Below are 20,544 nucleotides of genomic sequence, written 5' to 3' on the forward strand. Positions count from 1 at the left end.
ACGAAAAAGTGCGTGCGAAAAAGAGTTACTTTTCGTCCGCTTGGGAGTACGTAATTACCTTTTTCATTAAGGGTGCCTAAAAAATAAATTTCACGGGAATCTCAAGTTTCATTTCACAATTTATTATAAAACGATTGGTTCTTAATTTTCTCTACTTTTGAACGATCGGATTAGAATAATACTCTGATGTCTAAAAAACAAAAGATGTTTCCGTCCTCTTCTGGATTATCTAAAATTGATCTAATTTAAACTTTCGTTAATTACAAAATGTTTGTTTAAAGGAACAACACGAACTGCATCAAACGAAATGTAAGCTTCAATCGAATAAACGGGAAGCTTTGAACAATAATAATAATTAATATTGTGTATGAAATTTAGATGTGATTACAAAAGGAAAGGTAGGAATCGTAGATGAAGACAAAGGGAACGAGTTTGAATAAAGCAGGATTAAATATTGTAAAACATATCTTTTTATAAAAACAGTGTAATCATATGTCTAAGATTTAAGATGTATTAAATAATAAATGGTGAGTGTATGTTGCGTGGGTTTTTGGTGTAATGATATAATGTTATGAGTGGATAGTTGTGTGGCCAACTTGGCACTTGCACTTGCATCTACAAATGACAAATTTCCAACAAATAAATACCTAAATACATATTTTAGCCCCAATAAAATTACTTCTAGCTAAGCTTCTATAACATCAGAAACCACAATGTAAAGTGCGGAAATGGTATTTCCGGTTTTACGGTTGATTTGATATGAAAAGTTCGGAATTGTGTATAGAATCTTTGTGGGAGGTAGATATTTCAAATTCTAACCCTTTTTACACTGTTTATATAATGTCTTCCTACTAGACTTTACTTCGGTAAACTTATGCCCGATCCAATTATAGATTGCAGTGTACACAAACCGCAATGCCATTGTCTTCTATCCATTCACACAGGTCCGGATTAAATACTGTTAATACCTAGGTCACAAACACGTTATGCATGATCTTTAGCCGGATTCTGCCTAAATTACGGCAAAATATTGGACACTAATTCCACATCAGCAGACCGAAAATCCTACCCCACTAACGACATCTGTCTTCAACAGTTCTGCGAGATGTGACTGTTACATGGTTCGTTTGTTTTCTTTCCATAATAATAACCCTGCAGATGTAAAATGAGCCAAATTATTACACGCAATACATTGTGATACATTTAGTTTTATTTGACGTTTGCGGTTTAATGCAATTGTTTAATAAAAAACAGTGTACGTGTTGTTCACCTGCCACACTGATGTCGAGTGTGATTTTGTGCCCATTATTTTAAATGAACAAAATAATGTTGTGCTACACAGTTTGTATTTTTATTTAAGAATAGCCGATTCAAATTAAATTTGAAATTAATAAATATATGAGCAAAATGTTTGTTGTATTTATTTTTGAAAATAGTAGTAGCGAGGGTTCGTGTTCTTGTTTGAGGTATTTCGTGATATTTATAATTGGACCGTCAAAATATCAGATACTTTAGATTAACCTTTGTATTCTTTTCACGTATTGTCCATTTTTTAAACTGGTAATAAATCTGCGAAACAGGTACGTAGAGGTGTAACAAATTCCATTCACGTTGATATAATTGACTATGACTTTGTGTTGAGAAATATGTCACACTGGAATGTTTTTAACGTTTCATACAAAATAATTAAATTTCGTATTAAAATTAGGAAATCTAGATCAAATGTTTTTTAGTAATGTAATTGTAAATGCGCTATGGCGGACAAGGAAGAGTCAACACGAGTCTCGAACTCTCCGCAATCCGCTCCTGTGTAGCGAACGGAGATGAAGTCATTCGAGAAGGTATTTTCCGGAAAATTTGAGAATGGGGCAGGATGTTATGAAAGGAAATCATTTCTGTTAGATAGTTTAAGTGTAAATTATTATCAGTCAACAATGAAATTAGTGTGGCTATTGTTTTGGTAATGTCCTATAAATCGTCGAACCCACAGTCAGAAAATTCAGCATCCTAGAAGACTTTGGTAATATTTTTCCGAAAAATTGTTTACTTATAATTTTTTATCGGAGCTCAAAGTTGCACAAATGTTTCCATATGTGACACAAGTTTTTCGATGGTTCTGGTTGAAAAATCGAAAAATTAGCCCCAAAGGTATCTTATTTATACTTTCCTCTACAAGACTACGGAAAAATAAATAAAACATGTTATTTTTACTATCAATGCAAAGTACAATTTCTTGTCTGGATTTTTTTTTCGTATTTCTGTTAAAGCGCCATCCCCCTGTATCCTAACGTCAAGGGTTTAAAGTGCTCGTGGTCCACAGCAAACATGATATGTAATGGTAGTCAGGAATAAAAATTAATAAGGATAAATAAGAGTAGTTTCCAAAACAATTAAGGCAAACATTGCGAACTAGAAGATTGATTTGACTTTTCATGATAGCATTACTTGAAAAAGTTTCATAAAAGATTTCTTTTGTTAAAAAAAGGGAAACTAGAACGATTATTTAAAAAAATTGGTTCCTTATCAAATCGTTATTACGAGTAGTTCAGCCGGTATAGTAGGGTGCTTTTGCTTTTACATTGCTTCTATTTTGACTTCCCTGGCACCATACAGATTAAAAGTAATGATTAATGAATGACTCATAATCCAATCTTATGCCCTGAAACTCAAAAAAGTTTCATAGAAAAGTCTGTACAGTTTATGTATTCATATATTTTTCGAAATTGTAAATATGTACGGCCTGTTACGGGTAGAAATGTTCATGATTTTATTGTTACAAGTCAATCTTGTATGGCATTGTTTTGATTAAATACTTCATTTATATAATATCTCATTGCAGTTGCACTAGTACGTAAATAATTTATATTTGACATGTTAAAAAAATTGTAAATTCTAAAGATTTTAGAGGAGACAAATAAAGATTTCTAATCGTTATCGCAACTGTAAATAACCAACATTATGAGCTCTGAATGTCAGCTTAAATCAAAGTTAAAATTTCATGATAAATGTATCATTTGTAGTGGAATCGTGTAGTACAAGAGAAAATACCACAAAAATAGTGACTGAGGATGTAAAATATGCGATCTCCGCTGTAAAATTGAACAGGAATTTGGAACAAATATTTTATGACAGCAATTGTTAAAAACCTAATATAGTAACTGTTGTTTACAATAAGTGTATTTAGAAATTTTCTTCTGAGCTATTATGTTATTCCACAGTCTTAACACATCTGATAAGAAGCGAAACGATCATAAGCATGAGATGCTTGTTCCAGTTTTTTGGATTTTATTTTATGAACAATTATTATTATATCGAGCGATCAAATTAATTTGTAATCGAGTCATCCATGGATTTGAATCCGTATGTCTTTTCGATTGATATGCCCAGATCTAACCTGTGTTTTAAGCTGCGTTTTTTGGAGCGTGAAATTCAAGTAACGACATACGATTTTCGGATTCATGGATAACTCGATTATAAATTAATTTGATCGCTCGATATAAAGGTCAATATGTATCAATATTTTTAATTTTGGAAAATATGTATGAAATTATTGAAAAATATATATTATTATTAAATTGCCCTTGGTGCAAAGAACCCATCGATTTCATTAATGTCATCGGAAACCGACTTATCGCGGAATCAGGCGATTCAAAATCGAAGAAATTCCTTTTCGAGAGGATTTCGCTTGCCATTCAACGTGGAAACGCTGCAAGCAATAGGGGCACTTTTCCAGATTCCGCAATATTATCGGAAGTTTTTGTATTATAAAACAAAAATGTTTATGTAATTATGTTATTAATATAGATTTCTTTATTTAAATTTGTGTTAATATTTTTAAATAAATATATGATTATTTAAGCAAATGTTTTATTTATAAATTTTAAAAATATGCGTATGCAGTAGAAAATATATAGGTTTTTGATTAACCGCGTGATGTCGCTTTTCCGTCAATTAGAAGCTTTGGAAATCGAAAAAATTATTTTAAATCCACTAGGGTAACATTGCAAGGTAATGATGTACGAATATAAAGGGTGTTTTTTTAAATTTGGCGTCGAAGTAGGCGTTGGAGAGTCGATTGAGATCGCACCATTCGTGTAAAAGCGTAAGATTTAAACAGCTGATCCGTGATCCGTAACCTGTATAGTGCGTTCACAATCGACAGTTCAACGCCTACTTCGACGCCAAATTTAAAAAAACACCCGTTATCTTTGTTTATATTGTATTACCGTTAATAATAATAATAAAAATAATTGATTGTTTGTTGGAAACATTTTTTCCATATTTTTTTCATGTACATTTAAACATTTTCGATAAGGTAGTAAGTAGTTTGTAGGTCAATTTTGGGACACCTGTATATTGCATTCCAAGTCTAATACATACATCATTAAAAATGGAATATAATCTGTTGTACGAGTAGATGATGCTTTCACGTGATTACAAACTGTTTGGGACTTCGATATGTTGGGAATTTTTACAGACGGTAATATATATGATGTAGATAATATAAATAAAGTAATATTGTACATGACTTAAATTCCTGTTCAATTTTTTAAACTCGAATTCGAATTTTTACATCGGAGTTAATTATTTTTGTAATATTTTCTCTTTTTTTTTTTAATTGAATCTAAACAAGCATCAGTTTGTTGACAAAAAATGTACATATTATGTTCCAATTTTACATAAAATTTCAATTTTGAGTCAAGCTCACTTTTTGCGCTCGTACTGCTGGTTTCCCTAATTAGTAGAACAAAACAATTTGAATTTAGCAGTCAAAAGTTTAGGTAAAATATAAATTCTTTATAAATACCGGGTGCCCGCGAAAAAAGTTCGGATGCGTTTCTTTCTGGTCTCTTTAAAATAACAAATTTGAAATTTTAGGAGTTTGGTTAGCCGTTAACGTATCTTAGGATAGTTTTCACGTCACCATTCTTGGTACAATAAAAATAACTAAAGCAGTTTCGTTTTTCAATTTGGAAGTAAAAAGAGCTTATATTAATAACATAATTACATAAACATTTTTGTTTTATAATACAAAAATTTCCGATAATATTGCGGAATCTGGAAAAGTGCCCCGAATGCTTGCAGCGTTTCCACGTTGAATGGCAAGGGAAATCCTCTCGAAAAGGAATTTCTTTGATTTTGAATCGCCTGATTCCGCGATAAGTCGGTTTCCGATGACATTAATGAAATCGATGGCTTCTTTGCACCAAGGGCCTAAGGTTTCAAATGCTAAACCTTTAAACACGTAGTTTGACGAAATGATTGAACTATATTTGATATGTTTGCGTTTGCAAGCCATTTCAGCGGCAGAACCTGAGACTTCAGATGATTTCAATACGTAACTGTCTGCAAGTGTATCTACAACAGTAACGTCCCAAACCAAAGGTTGACCTTTAATCCAAGGTACTAAAGTCATCCCATCTGGGCGTTTTCCGTCATCCCGAGACAGTCCGTTTGGTTCTAAAGTTGAATTCACATGAATAGAAATATTTGGAAGTTATAATTACACCGAATATTGACAAATGAAAAAATGAAAATAGTAACAACCAACTTCAAAACGCAAGATGAAGAGGTACGCGGGGAGTGGGCAGCAATAAAAATAATAGTTGGAACGGAAGTGATTATTTTTGTCATAGGAGTAAGCAGATTTGTACATTCAGATTAAAGTTTTTGCATGTAACCAGTATCAATATACATTCTGTTATGAATAAATAATTTTCAACATTTCACAAAGTCATGATGTATTACGAGTATTAAAAACTAAAATATAATCTGCTGCAAACGATGCTTTCATGTGATTACGAACAATTTGGAGCTTTGATAGTTTTGATACGTTGAAAATTATTATAGATTATGTATAGAAATATTGATGATGATGATGATATTTGAAAGAAGTCAAATTCATATTCAAGTTTACAGTTCAAATCATATTTTGTATAATTTTCTTTAATTACGATAACACTGCACAAGTTGCGCTTACGCAGTTAAACTAAATAAAGCGTTTTATTGCAGTTCGGGATTTATAATTGCACGAAACATTTGCAAATTAAAAAATTAAAACACTAACATTCAACTTCAAAACTACACGATGAAGAGATACGCGGGGATTGAGCGGCAATGAAAATGGAGGATGGGAGGCGGTAGTTGGAGGCTTGAAGGCGGCATGTTTGTAGCGTTCAGAATTGACAACGAGACATATAATTAAATAAAAACCATTTATTTTCTTTTTAATACAATGAAACAATCGTAGTTTACATATATCGTTAAGAGTAGAAGTGAGTCTTTTTGTGCTAAGCCCAGAAATTGAAGACCGAGACGAAGTCGAGGTCGCAACTGGGCGAAGCACAAAAAGACCTTCTACTCTGAATAATATATTATTTTATCTTCAAGCGGATCACAAAAAATATCGGACATGAGCTCATTTATTTTTTTTTGCTGCAGTTACAGTAAAATGACAATTTTCAAACTTACAATTTTCAAATTTTAAGACACCAATAATTCCTAGTTAATATGTAATATTAGTAAAGTCTACTAAAGTCCAAAGTTTACTTTTTAATATTGAACGGCCATCTTGCTCTTTTTGATTTTGACATCTGTCATCATAGGCGACTCGTGTTACACCACAGTGGCACCGATTAAATATTGGGTAATAATTTCATTATTTAGATTTTTAAGAGACTCTTTTTAATAGGGATAATTTAATTCTTAAATATTTCGTGTAATTATTGATGAGAAATGCTTCAAATGTCTTCATTTATCTCGGTGAACATTTCACCTCCTAAGATTTGAAGTGTTTCAAGTCTGGTTACAAAAAAAAGCCACTTCAACCGTTTCAATAGAGATACACAAATATGCGATTTTCGACCGCTTGAAGATAAAGACTGCTCGAATCTCGCTACTTTGGGCCAACTTTTATCACGAGAACAAATTTCTGATTCAGGCTTTCGTTTTCGAGATAATCTAGTGAAAACAAACGAAATGGCCAAATTGAATTAATTTTTGTTGTAATGACTTCGAGTTATCGACCTTCAAATTTAATTTATGCCCATCAGAGCCCGTACATTTTTTCAATTTCAAAAAAAAAATCGCACACTTTACGAAACTTTTAGCAAAAATTCACATTCATTTTCTACTTTCTCGTTATATATGTAATTCGATTTTTGACAGTTTTCGCATTTTGAGCCACAAGGGCACGGGTTGGATTCTGTGTCATTTGTTGCTTTTAGCCTCTGAAGTCCCACGGAAGTGAAAATAAATTTGCCTAGGAGCACTCTACTAAGAAAACTGAACGACAATCCGTAGAGTTGGTGGCGAGTGCATTATCAAAAATAATGCAGCAACTGTACTTAAATGCAATTTATGAGCTTCAAGCCCCATCTCCAGGGTCTTTACCGCCGCAAAATTCGAACAAAATTCGTTCGGATTGGGATTTCTTTAACTTTCAACGCCCCTGTGTTGAGAAATATGTCAGAAAAAAACTACGAGTAGTAGTTGTTTCAAATTTGCACAACTTACATGTTTCACATGTTTGGAGTTCGCTTTTGATACGTTTAAGAGTTAGGGAATCAAGTTGTGATGGTAATACTAAAAACAAACCAACAGTTTTTGAAATTGTGAAGCGTAACAAATTCCACATCGGTGAAGTGTAAACCGCTACTTTCTCCTACAGATATCACAAGAGTCGCTAACAAGGAGCAAATAAAACATCCAGTGATTTAATTTTGAAGGTAAGTGAAGCTGAGTTTTTATTTGAGCACGGTTTCGGTGTGCTGATATCACGAGTAAATACTCTCTGTATACAGTACAGTCCGGATTTAGCGAACGCGCTTGTTATGATCTTCCGGTTATAGCGCACCACTTCAAAAGTCCTAAATTGAAGTCCATAAAACACTATTAATTTTTGTTTGGCTACTACAAACCACCTCACGACAACTTTTCGTCTAGACCGCACTCTAAGATACCAATTCAACTTCACAGGCGATCCTTTACGACGAACTCCAATAAAAATTTCCCCAACACGATAGCATTTCTGACAGCCACGTTTGCGAAGACCAGTTACCGGTAATTTCAGCAGAAGGAGCATGCCAACACGTACTTCGAAGTTTTTTATATTCCCAGACGGTGCTACAACACTTGTAGCTTGGATTGTTTGATCAACGTTAAAAAATATTACTACGTATTACTTTACGTTACAAGGTTGGTAAGGCAACATAACAGAATCGGCGAAAACTAAACGCAGTCCAGTTTTTCCACGTTCCTCGATTCAGTAATATGCGATCACAATGAAAACAAAGTAAAAAAATATATCCTTTTCATGCGTTTTATTATACAAGGTCATTATAAATGATTGTAGTCCAAGTTGACGTAAAAACTGAATGTACGATTTATGGTTGCCGCTCCATATAAAAAATGATGAATACGTGAATACACACCGTTCACACACAGAAGTTAAATTGGTTACAAAACAACTCAATATTCTTAGATTCAATAGTTAATTTAGAAAAAAATAAATAGAATTCTCATCACCGCACTTTTCACCTAAAAAATGACACTGACGTTACAAAAATTGATAGTTCACAGTGAGGCGGCAAAAATTTCATAACATAGGCATGGCTTGCTTCGACTATAGATAGTTTCATATTCGATGGTGGAAACAAAAGACTGAGAAATGTCATAAGATTATATTGTCAGTGTCATTTTCCATATTTTGTTTTATTAGCTCATGTGCTCATGTCGATACCAATAATATTATTAGTGATAATAATACTTTCCCTCTACCACCCGGCGGCACGGCAATTTTGCCGGAGTACATACACTATTACGGATATTACTATCAAGCAATAGTGCAGTGCTAATCAACATAATTACCGGCGTTTCGCCTCCACATTTTGACTTTGTTGTGTTTTATTATGTTCTGTGTCAATGTTATGGGATTTCCTCACGATATGACATGAGTATAATAACATACCTTTTTGAATTTCAACTACCAATGTGTTCCCTAAATCCAGAATTTTTAAATTTTTAAAAGAGATTGCGGTAGGTACTATTCCCGTTGCTGAAATTATAAGTGGTAAAATCGAAATTTTTTCTAAACACCAAAGATTTCTCATAGCAACGGAGAGCTCTAAATATTTATTAATTTTTGTGTTATATGTCTGTGTTACATATATTATGTGAATTTCGAACAGCTATATCTAAAAGATATGCTTGCTTTTGTTGTTTATTTAAAATAATAATGTCTGGTCTGTTATGCTTAATATGAATGTCAGTTAAAACTATTCGATCAAAATATAATTTGTAATTGTCATTTTCCAAACAACTTTCTGGTGTATAACTATAATGTGGTTGTGTATTCTTTAATAAATTGAATTTAACAGCTAAATTCATGTGTATAATTTTAGCGAATATATCATGACGTTTCTTATATTCGCTTTGAGCCAAAACGCTGCAAGAAGAAATGATGTGTTCAATTGTTTCCCCTTCAGTTCCGCAAATCCTACATTTATCAATGACCGATTGTAAACCGCATATGTGTTTTTTATAATTTCTTGTATGTATTTATAACACGATCTTGTATTGCAAATATAAAACCCTTCGTCTCAGAGTGAATATTTGATTTCTGAAGCCATACACGAGAAGCCTGAATATTAATTTCTGGTTGTTCCAGTTCTTTAAAATATCTCGCATCTAAAGACTTCTGTTTTATATTTGCTATAGTGTCAGGTATATTTGGCTCAACAATATCTGAAATTATATTATCACTTAAATTTAAAGGTGTGTAACCTTTATCGTCTGAAACCAAAGCATTAAAAAAGGTGTTATCACGAGCTCTATTGAGGAAATAATTTTTTAGTGAAGCAATTTGATTGTGTTACAGTATTTCTAGCTTTGAAATACCCCTACCACCGTTTTCAATGTTTATATTCTGTAAATTAGTTTTGGACCATTTTATAACACCAAAAGAATAGGTCAGGAATGGAACAGCATATGTATTAACTGCTTTCATTAAATTATTACCGTTTAATTTTGATTTTGAAAGAGATTTAATTCTTAAATAAAATTGCTTTTCTAAATTTTCTTTTATAATTGAGTGTTCAATATGATTTGATGGATTAATACCTAAATATTTATAAAATTCTCCTTTATTTAAATTTTTAATGATTTCTCCTTCTTGAGTTATACATATATTCTAAATTTTCGTGATGACCGCGACATATTGATTGTGTTTTACACTTATCAATACCAATAATAATAATTATTATAACTATAAGGACTACATTTTTATTGGTGTCATTAGAATTTATTTTTTCAATCTATTTAGCAAAAATTTAAATTTACCTAGACATTCCTTTGTACGGCGTTTATGAGAAATTTGACACCGACAATACAATTTTGTGACTTTTCTCAGTCTTTTGTTTCCACCACCAAATATGAAAATAGCTCTACAATTATTTATAATGACCCTGTATAAGCAAATAACTAATAAGTTTGTTGTTGCTTTGGTGTTACTTATAAGATCCTTGTTTCTTTGTTTTACATAACCGCATTAGTTCTGTAATATTTTATAACAGCACTTGTTGTCTATGGAAACCAAACATAGTTTTACAAATGCAACTTAGATGATCTATCAACAACACTGGTAAGCACTTGAAAAAAATATTCGCTCGAGTAAAAATAACAGACATTTTAGAAGTAAACAACAGACCAGCTTTGATAACATGACAGTTAAGAGTTGTTGTATCGTATGTAAATAAATAGATTCGTTTAAACTGATATATGTATTTCTAGGTTATTCGTTTATTAGAAATTTCGTAAATAACGAACGAATTGTTGTGGTCAGTGAAGATTCGTTGTAACCGGAGTTGACTGTGTGCATGTACATGGTCTGTGTTGTGGAAGAGTTGGAAATTCTTTGACTGTAGTTCAATTAAGTGGCGGACAAGACGGAGTAATGCAACAACAGACATTTCGAATATAAAAGGTCCCTTTCGGTGAATAAGTAAATAAATTGTATTTGTACGTCCACGACAAGAATCGTGATCGATGAGGTTTGAAGGGTCATAGCGGGAGAATCTATTGAGACTTAGGTGGAAATAGAGGTATGCCGGTTCTGAATATTGACGTTAATTTGCCTTTAGTAATTCAAGTCTGATTAATTTGGTATTCGTTACTCATTACCAGCGGAGCCGAAACAGTTAACAACAGCATGGTATTTCAAGAGCGCGTCGTTATTACTATAATAAACAGTGGTGGACAATGGCACCCATGCTCATATTGTGGCGCATTATTAGATCAAAATAGTAGCTATCCATTGCTCGGTTATTAAAACTTCAACCGCAAGTTCATATCGCTAGGTAATCAAATGCAAGTTCGTGTAACTGCATGTCGCTGAAATTAGCTTAATCCTTCTCCATCCGGAAAAATCCGGCGACATCCTCCCGGACAAAGATACATCAGTTCAACGTGGCTTTACACAGTGAGAATCTTAACGACACTATATTATTCATTAGGTTTAAGGTTGTTTTTACTCTGCTGTTGGCAAGACTTTATAGTTTGGCGAGTCTGTTGTTAGCAGATTACGATTTTGTACCCCGAATTTTAAATAATAGATCTCAAACTTTACAGTGACACAAATCATGACCAGCAACGTTCCGGAACAGCACGCGAAATGCTAATTGTAGTATTGACGAAAATGTGATGGACTGCAGGAAATATCTATTAGGTGCTATGTGTATGTTGTGGCATCAGATTTTCGCGATGTTTAATTTCCACAATGAGACGTGTCAGACGGTTCATAAGAGACTTTAGTAAATTAGAAACTTTGTCGCACGGCTTATAAGTAATTAAACGTTTAATTTCAAACTGTTTTTAAACTATACAAAGAACTTTTCAATTCATTCTGATCCATCAAGACTAATTAAAATTTCAACTATTATTTAGACTAACAGTCGGCACTTTTTCAATTTCGTTACGTTTTGTCAGAAACGCTCCAGACTTACTCTTCTAATTGTAATAATCCAATCGGAACTGTCAGCTCAGACATTAATTACTAATTTCAGTTTTGGTAGAGTTTGCCAGTTGCTATATGAGTAACTCTGCATGCTCTTCTTACAGTTCGAACCTAATTTGATTTATGGAAATTATTGTTAGAGTTTGTAGAAATTGGCGTCAAATGTTACTGTTATGTTTGCAACTGAGTGGAGAAATCCAAATATGACTGTGGATAATGGTGGTTATTAGTAACAATAACAGTTAAATGAGAGTGGATCAGAACATACCTAACGGGCCGGGCTATAGGTGGTCGATAATAGAACATTCCCGATCATTGTGATATACTGACTAATAGTAATTCATATTGTAATTATCTATATCGAACAAGGGAAATCATCCATCCGCTTTAATTCCATCGTAAAATGTGTCCGGTCAGGCAATGTAACCAAGATTAACTATCAAATCTTGTCGTTGCAAGAAATGCCTCCAAATTGGATATCCATTTCCGCTTCACAACAAACGACACTCCAACAAATAATCACGTCAAACAAATTTGTTTAATTAACAAATTAATGATATTTTTTAATTTTTTTGTTTACACGCGACATACAAATCCTATTTTCATTTACATTAGCTTAAATGAAGGGAGGCTTTTCCACCGTTAACAGAATAAATTCTAACGGCAACTAAAACACCGTTTATTTTTTTATTTATTTACTAATGATATTACTATTTAATGTATACACAACGACAACCAATCCACTTAGTGTTTTGTTGATCGACGGAATTTTTAATTAAAGGTTTTCTCTTTTTTATCGAATGTTATATAAGAGGATGGATAATATATCAAACATGATTTTTTATCAACGTCACTAACTGAATTTTTAATTTTCACTTTACCACTGGCAAAATAAAATAATTTTTAAAATTACATTTGCCATGGAAGTTTAATTAAAAATACATCTGTCAAAAATGAAGCTTAATTTTCGAAACTTCCCTAACAACATTAAAGCTCTTTTAATAAACTAATAAAACTTATTTTAATGTTTAATTAAAGTTGTTTTCGGGCAGATTACTCAAGAATCTGATTACATTTTGTATCGACTGGGCTCGTGATGCATTTCCACGGCTGACAAGACAACATTTCTGCGTCAGCAATTCTGTTTATTGCAACAGAACATTTTGATCAGCTAGAGCTTTCACGGCGTCATTAAATTACATCCATGTTTGTAACAAAAACAATTCCACTTTTTTCATATATTGATTCAAATTCACGCTAGTTTGAAAACCTGCTATCAAATCTCCATTAAATCATTGTTTCAATTCTGAGTGTTGAGCTTTTTCGAGAGTATTGTTTCCGAAAATCACGCTAGCTTGCAGTTAATCGGTCTCGATTCTTACCACCAGAGCCGGAACTATTTCGAAAGCTCTAAATAAATATTCAGTGGATAACGTTATGAAATCAAACACGAAGGTTAACAGGTTGGATCGATACCGCTTTCGTTAACTTTATAAAATTTATAAAATAGGCCTAGTTTAAAGTCAAATTTATGATGTACATTTTTTATAACGTGAGACCTCGATTTATTACCTACGCAGACCACGTAAAAAGTTAAGCCGACCTTAAATCGTGAACATAATAATATATAACATATGTACTTATTATAACAAAGAATCAGTCAATTTTGCAAAATTTCAATAATCAAAATTCTAAACAGACAAAGGAGCTTTTAGCGTATTAAATTTCAGATCATCCAAATAACGCAGCTGATTATTATTGAGGCTAATATAGTTATCTTAGTTATTATAATATTGTTTTGAAATGTAACGTTCCAAGGTTCTTGTTAATTTAGAAGTTAGTTACTAGTTTAAGTGGAATATCGGAAAACTAAGGAACGCACGTGAAGTGTCCAACATCTGAATTATCCATTGGCCGAATTGTATTAAATTTCACTAAAACTTATCGAGGGATAGCAGATAACCAAAAAATGAATGCTACGTTTACTAGAATACTAACAAAACTATACAAGTGGTCAACAAGAAAACAAATCAAGAGTTCTACCTCATCTTTTGTTTTATCGAAACGTCTGTTTTAGCTTGATTGTACACATGTGTATAGTTGCCATACACAGTCGTTTTATTAGTTGTCCCCCTCTCGAAAAATCTATTATTAATGATTTAATTATTAATAATTAATGCTTTACCTCCAATGGTAAAATCCATTTTACCACTTATTCTGGGATAATTGTTGCTTACTACAATTACAGAAAGGGTCTGAAAAACTTTGCTGAAATCGAAAACTTTTTTCAAGGTTAACCACAACACCGTTTCTTTGACAGTTCAACACAAAATCTGCTAACCAGTGGCGTCGCGTTTGGCAATAAAGCTGGTAAATTACCCATCCAATGTAAAATGTTGCTCTTGTTTATAACTATTCTTCATTATCAGATAATAATAATAAAATGCACAATTATAATTTCAATGTCTAAAATTCATGAGATATGATTTATTATAAAGTACCGTTCGAGACCACAAATTGTCTACGCCCATGCATTGAATGCTTATTTGCATAGAATTCCGCTACGACATGCCCGATAATTTGCCTGCTCTAATTTGTTTTCTTTCTGAACACTTTGTATTTGCAATTAAGGAAATGACAAAAAAGTGTAAAGCTTGCAACTTTCGAATAGCCTCACAATTTAATTTTTATTAATTCAATTTTAATTTCACGTCGGATTTTTTGAAAAGAATATTTGCGCTCGCTGTTGATAGATGAAAATTCCTACAATGAAAACTAGTTGTTTGAAAGATCCGAGGCGAATGTGTTAGAGAAAAAAAGAACGAAAGAAGAACAAAAATGGAATAATGGATCGCTATTTAAAGGCAGCGTTCAGTGGAACCCAATGGTGTGCTTGCCGTACAAAAGTTAGAATGGTTTTTAGCCACAAACAGGGGTTGTAACGGTCCAGGAAAATTGACAATTAAATTGAAGCAGGTAACTTTTTTGAATTTAAAGTATGTTGTATCAAATTTTTTGTATTATTGAACAAATCAAAAATAAAGTTTGCACGAATCCAGCATCAAATCCGCTGTTGTCAAATTTTATTTTCACGCTTGTAAAAGAAACAAAAAAGTATGATTGTGTATCATTTAATTTCTCGTAATTTTATTTGGTGTATACGAAATAAAAATATAATTTGTTGTGTTTTTTTTGTAGCAGTGGTAGTTGAGTTTGAAAAAATCTTAAATCTGACCAGAAATCGAAAACGTTGGTTGGAGAAAATGGACGGTCACGTAGAAGAGATAGCAGACGGGAGAGATCAGAAATAAGTGCAGGTGAGGTAGAAAAGACTCAGTAAATATTGTGCGAAATGAGATTTATATTTTAATATGGCGGGTACGAGATTCAGATTCAAATTCAAATTTGTGCGACTTTTTGAATTTTTTGTTTGATATGTGCGTGGAGATGACGTAGTTTTTGGGGAGTGGAAAGAGTCCCCGAGAGTGGGTTATTTAGCAATAAAATCGACGACAATGCTGGGATTTTGTGATAAACTAGTGCAAGCACGTCACATTTTGTCACATTTGTGTGTAAATGTATAAAAATAGTGGTAGGCGGAAATTTGCGGGCGATAACATTTTTACAGGGCAGTAAAACATTTTTCAAGTGAAAGGGTTGTTCGGTGTATGTTCCATATCTTAGGTGAAGAAAAGATGTGTACACCCAAAAGAACACGGTAGGGCATCAAAATTCGTGGCGGAGGTCGATACGAAACAAGTCTGTTGGTGCGGGAGCGAAGCGCTAGGGGGCGCACTGCAAGATACGACGGTTCCAACGGAAGCGTCGCGACGCCAGCAGTATCGCGAGATCTGTCGCCCCTTGCAGATCATTACTCCACTCCATCCCCAATTTACCTGTTACGAACACGCGGAAAATTCTGCTGTTCGAACTTAACACTCGGAGTGCTTAAACTTCTTGTGACAACACTTCAGACTTGTCCGGTTTGACGATTGGAGACTGTTGGTGTCATGAGTTTCATCTTATTTTGCGAACTGGTGGACAATTTTCAAAATCAAACGTTGCAACACTAATAAAGCAGGCGGGGCCTAATTTTAACTGCAACAGTGTTTTCTCCTCGATGCAACTACTCTCAGTGGCAGTGAATGGAAATGTGAATTTTCGGCAATAAACTGTACACTCTCGCAGAAATGGGACGTTTAATGGTATCATACCTTCTGGCTGTTGCTGTGATCTTTTCTAACACAGGTAAAAGGTTGCTGGCCCACACTTCTAAACATGCATGCTTTAATTAAGACTCGGGAGTCTCCTGTTTATTGTCTTTCAGGAATTAAGTTTTATAGGCCGTTGGGCATGTTTTAGCCTCTCAACTTCCCTACTAAAAACAAGCAAACATTTCGCCGTACCCAAATTATTTCGTCAAATTGAGCAATCTACCAAATCATCCGAGCGTCAAAAATTTTACCAACTACCTAAAAAGAACTTCAGAGTTATTTGTGAAAAAGTATTTGGTACAAATGACAATCCTTTTTAGGTAGAGACATTTTAATAACGGATTAATTCCAAACAAACCAACCCAAAATCCCTCGAGTAGTTTCCAGACCCCTTTTCTATGCGTTGTTGACATCGTAATGGATGATTGGTTATTAACAAGTTTACTCCACAATTCAAGAACTAGAACCAAATCGGACACACCGGAGCGGAGACTCAAGGACCAAAACCAATTTTTCGCTGTTGTTAAATAAATCATTAATTACTGTAATGTGGGCGTTAGAGATTAGTTAGCGGAATGCTCACCAGGGAGGAATTCCTCACGTCTGTCGTGGGAAAACTAATATCTATCAATTTATTACATAAAATGGAACGAGTTTAATTTTATTGGAAAATGGTAAACAATTACTTCCCCGTTACCCACACAAATTTGTTACAAACGTGTTCAAGCTGGGCCTCCGATTATGGACCCATTTACTTACTTTTGCTAAAAATACGTTGTTTTGGGAATCGTCGTCCTTTCAATTTTTACGATGACAACAATCCAGAAGGACTCCACGAACGTAATAAGACGAAAAACGTAATTATCTCATTGAATTAGTGAAGTCAAACTCTCTAACATGCCACATCCATAAGCTCAAGTGATTTTGACGTAATGTGAGCTTAATTTTACCCTGAAAACTTTACCCTTGTACATGCGGTAGGCCTCTAAAATTCAGAACTAATTTAACTCATTCATAATTACCAAGAAAATGTATGATAATGAAAATATATGGCATATTTTGTACAATACCTTACCGCCCAAAATAATGTCAACATTGCCTGAATCTAAGTTTCAGGAATTTTTGGAATTTGTCGATTATCGTTATAAAATTGAATTTTCGACTTTATCCTGCTGGTTCATCAATTAATACCACCCCTACATCTGTAGGTGGCAAAAATTAAATCCATCATCAACAGATTTACCGCGGCTAAAGGAAGCGAAGTAAAATATTGGTAGCCGCAGGTTGGCTTCAGGGTCTAACGGCTGCCCATTTTAAGATCCTTTAGATATATGCAAAGAAACCCTGACCGAGATATCAATACCTTGGACGAAAATTGAAAATTTCATTTTGATAACAGCATAATAAAAGCGCGCCCTTTAGTATCAAAGATTTTTCGTAAACAATACTTTAAAATTTTCTGCGGTCTCTAAAACTGGAGTGTCGGGAAAAAGCAGAAATGAGCAAAGGCAAACATTTTATTTCTGCTTGATGTTTGAGATGAAAGTCACCAATTTCAGGTGGGTTAAATACACCTGGATTGCTGTGATTGATTGGATTTTTAAGGGGAGCTTTAGACGATCGTTAGCATTACAAATATCGAGAGACATTTCGTTAATTGGCGATTTTGTTCCGTAACTATTAACGACATATGATACGCCATCGATTAGAGATTTACACAAAAAGATCAATCATTCACTTGCATTAAAAATAATAGACGTTAAGTAAATAAGCTACATAATTGATATTCTTTTCAAACTTCTTTCAATTTTGTGAAATAACTGTTGGCTAATATTTACAACGACAACGGGCATAAAGAAGAAATATGTACAAACCGTTTCCTTCAGGCTGAAGCAGTTATGAATTTTTAAGCCAATATTTAATTTCGTAACATTTGATGCATATGTTTAGACTGCTTTATTTAAATTTGTAGCTGTATGTATTTACTTTAATAAAATGGTTAATTTTATTTAGTTATTCAACATGCGTTATAATTATCATAACGTATGTTCACATTCATTTGATGATTGATGATTTTTTTCCGTCGGCATGGCAACTACATTTTGTAAGATTTTATTTGTACAGAATTCATTAAAGAGCTGACGCTTTTATTGTTCGCACAAGTCCTTTATTAAAAATTAAAATTACAAATATTTACGCATTCCTAGTTTTCAAAGAATAAATAAGAAAACATGATGTAATTTAATTTAGGATTAAAGCGTTTCTTAATATAAAACTAATTAATATAATAATTACAGCAACAAATTCTCTTAATATTGCCGCTATGTGAAGAAAATTACTTTTTAATTTTTTAAAAATGGTTCATCTCTTTTTTGGATTGTATAAAATTAATTACGTAAAAGTATTTTCAAATTCCAAATACAATACATTTTGGTAGCATGGTAGTGAATTCAATTACAAAACCATTGAGTATCTAATTAATTTATTGTAAAATTCTTAAAAGATATTCTCTCAGTGGGTCTGACAATTTAAGCTTTGTAAAAAAACAACAAATAATTTTATTGTTAAGTAATAATTCAACATGGATTTGACACTATTGAAATCAACTGAAATTTGTACTTTGACATGATAATGATACTGTTACCAACTTGACCTGACCGGATCTTACCGGACCTGACCGGCTTACAGATTCAGCCAACGAATGGAATTACCATATTCTGTACTACACGTTACGTTATTAAGCTGGGAAAACATATTTCCAAATAAAGTACAGATCAGAACTAATTAGTTTCAAGGCTTAAATGCAGCAACGGGTGGGTTCTAAAGGAAAAACGAAGAACGCGAACAAAATGAAGACGATACTAAGAGTTTGCGGTTAGGAGGTAAGAGTTAGTATTAAATGAGAAAACTGAATATATAAGTTGTAAAGCGAATTATGTAGTTTGTTTTGATCTCTATTTAAAACTGAGGGGAGGAGTATATTCAAGTTAACAAAATTAAATTCAAAAGAATGATGAGCAGTTAATCTTAAGTTATGCCGATAACTGCCTATCCAACTCACACTGAGCTTATGTCCTCAGTTTGAGAACTTCCAGATTATGGCACGGTTAAAATAACGTTTTCATCAAAAATGAAACGTGAAAGGTTTGCAAATACTGTATTAAAAGATACCAGTCAGTCTCAACCAAAAGATGATATCTCTCCTTGTAGCTTAAATTAACCTGGAAAGATAACATAGGGCAAAACACGTTTTCTATGTATTTCGCTCATACTTGAAATCTCCTGGGATATCTGGCATACAGGCCCTTTAATAAACGCTGCCGCCCTTATTTTTACGAACGAAATAGGACTCGATCACGTAAAAAAGTATTTAAAATTGAGTTTAGACAAGTGCATTAATGTCAATTAAATATTATTAATAGTACGTGGTTGACAAGTGACACCTTTCAAGTCTTGTGTGTTGTTTATCTGCTTACATAATTTACGGTGAAATATAGATCGCACCACACAAGCCTAAAAAAAAACAAATCTAACGTCAGAATAATTTTGTTGGCATTTTTGGTAGTTGAATTAATTCGTAAGTTCGTAACACTTCACAGGTAACGCTAATGCCAACAGCTAAAAAATAAATGATTGGTGCTTGGTTTTTGGCCTCTACAATCTCTAAATGTGCAACAAATTGTTAATTTTAGATTTGTTTGGGTCAATGACAGTTGGCAAAATGTAATCAAATGGACACTGTCGTTGTCTTATCTTTTACTACATCTCATTCAAAGCTGGGACTGAATTTTTGGCGGAATGAATCCATTGTAAAAAAAGCAACAAGACGGATGGACACGAATGTTGTTCAATATCCAGGTTCCAGTGGAGTTTAGAGACGCAACTGAGATAATTGTAACAGGAGGATAAAAAATTTGGGAAATTGTGAAAAAATTGTATAATTAAAAGTCGATAAACCGTGCCTTCCTATTTGTATTTAAATGAACTGTAATTGAATTTTATGATTAATTAAATGCGACATAGGCTGAGTGTTATGTACAAATCAATTTAAAAAACAAAATGAGTTTAAAAAAGCGACGGGCTTAGAAATTCGCGGTGGTCGAGTTGTTGAAGCATTTCGTAATTTAATTATTGCCTCACCTAAAATGTATGGCGATCTCCATTAGTCTGCAGTTATAAAATAAAGATAACGGTCAGAAGTAAAATATCCAAAAACATAACCGCAGCTTTTGCCCACAGCAATTAAATATGCGCTTACGACTCTGACCTATAAAATTTTATAGAGCGAAACAACAAAGAGTCTTAACAAAATATTTTTCT

At 33.2% G+C, this 20,544-nt stretch overlaps 1 protein-coding gene across 3 annotated transcripts in view; it reads left to right on the plus strand.

Moving 5' to 3' along the window:
* Window positions 1–15,851: 15,851 nt before the first annotated feature.
* dpr6 (defective proboscis extension response 6) overlaps window positions 15,852–20,544 on the plus strand; it is a 205,977-nt gene continuing 201,284 nt past the window's right edge. For all 3 annotated transcript variants that reach the window (XM_069060409.1, XM_069060410.1, XM_069060412.1), the window contains exon 1: window positions 15,852–16,258. In XM_069060409.1, the coding sequence (XP_068916510.1) occupies window positions 16,201–16,258 (58 nt within the window). In that variant the 5' untranslated portion in view covers window positions 15,852–16,200. The remainder of the gene's footprint in view (window positions 16,259–20,544) is intronic.

The sequence above is a fragment of the Tenebrio molitor genome, chromosome X (genome assembly GCF_963966145.1).
Source record: "Tenebrio molitor chromosome X, icTenMoli1.1, whole genome shotgun sequence".
NCBI lineage: Eukaryota > Metazoa > Arthropoda > Insecta > Coleoptera > Tenebrionidae > Tenebrio > Tenebrio molitor.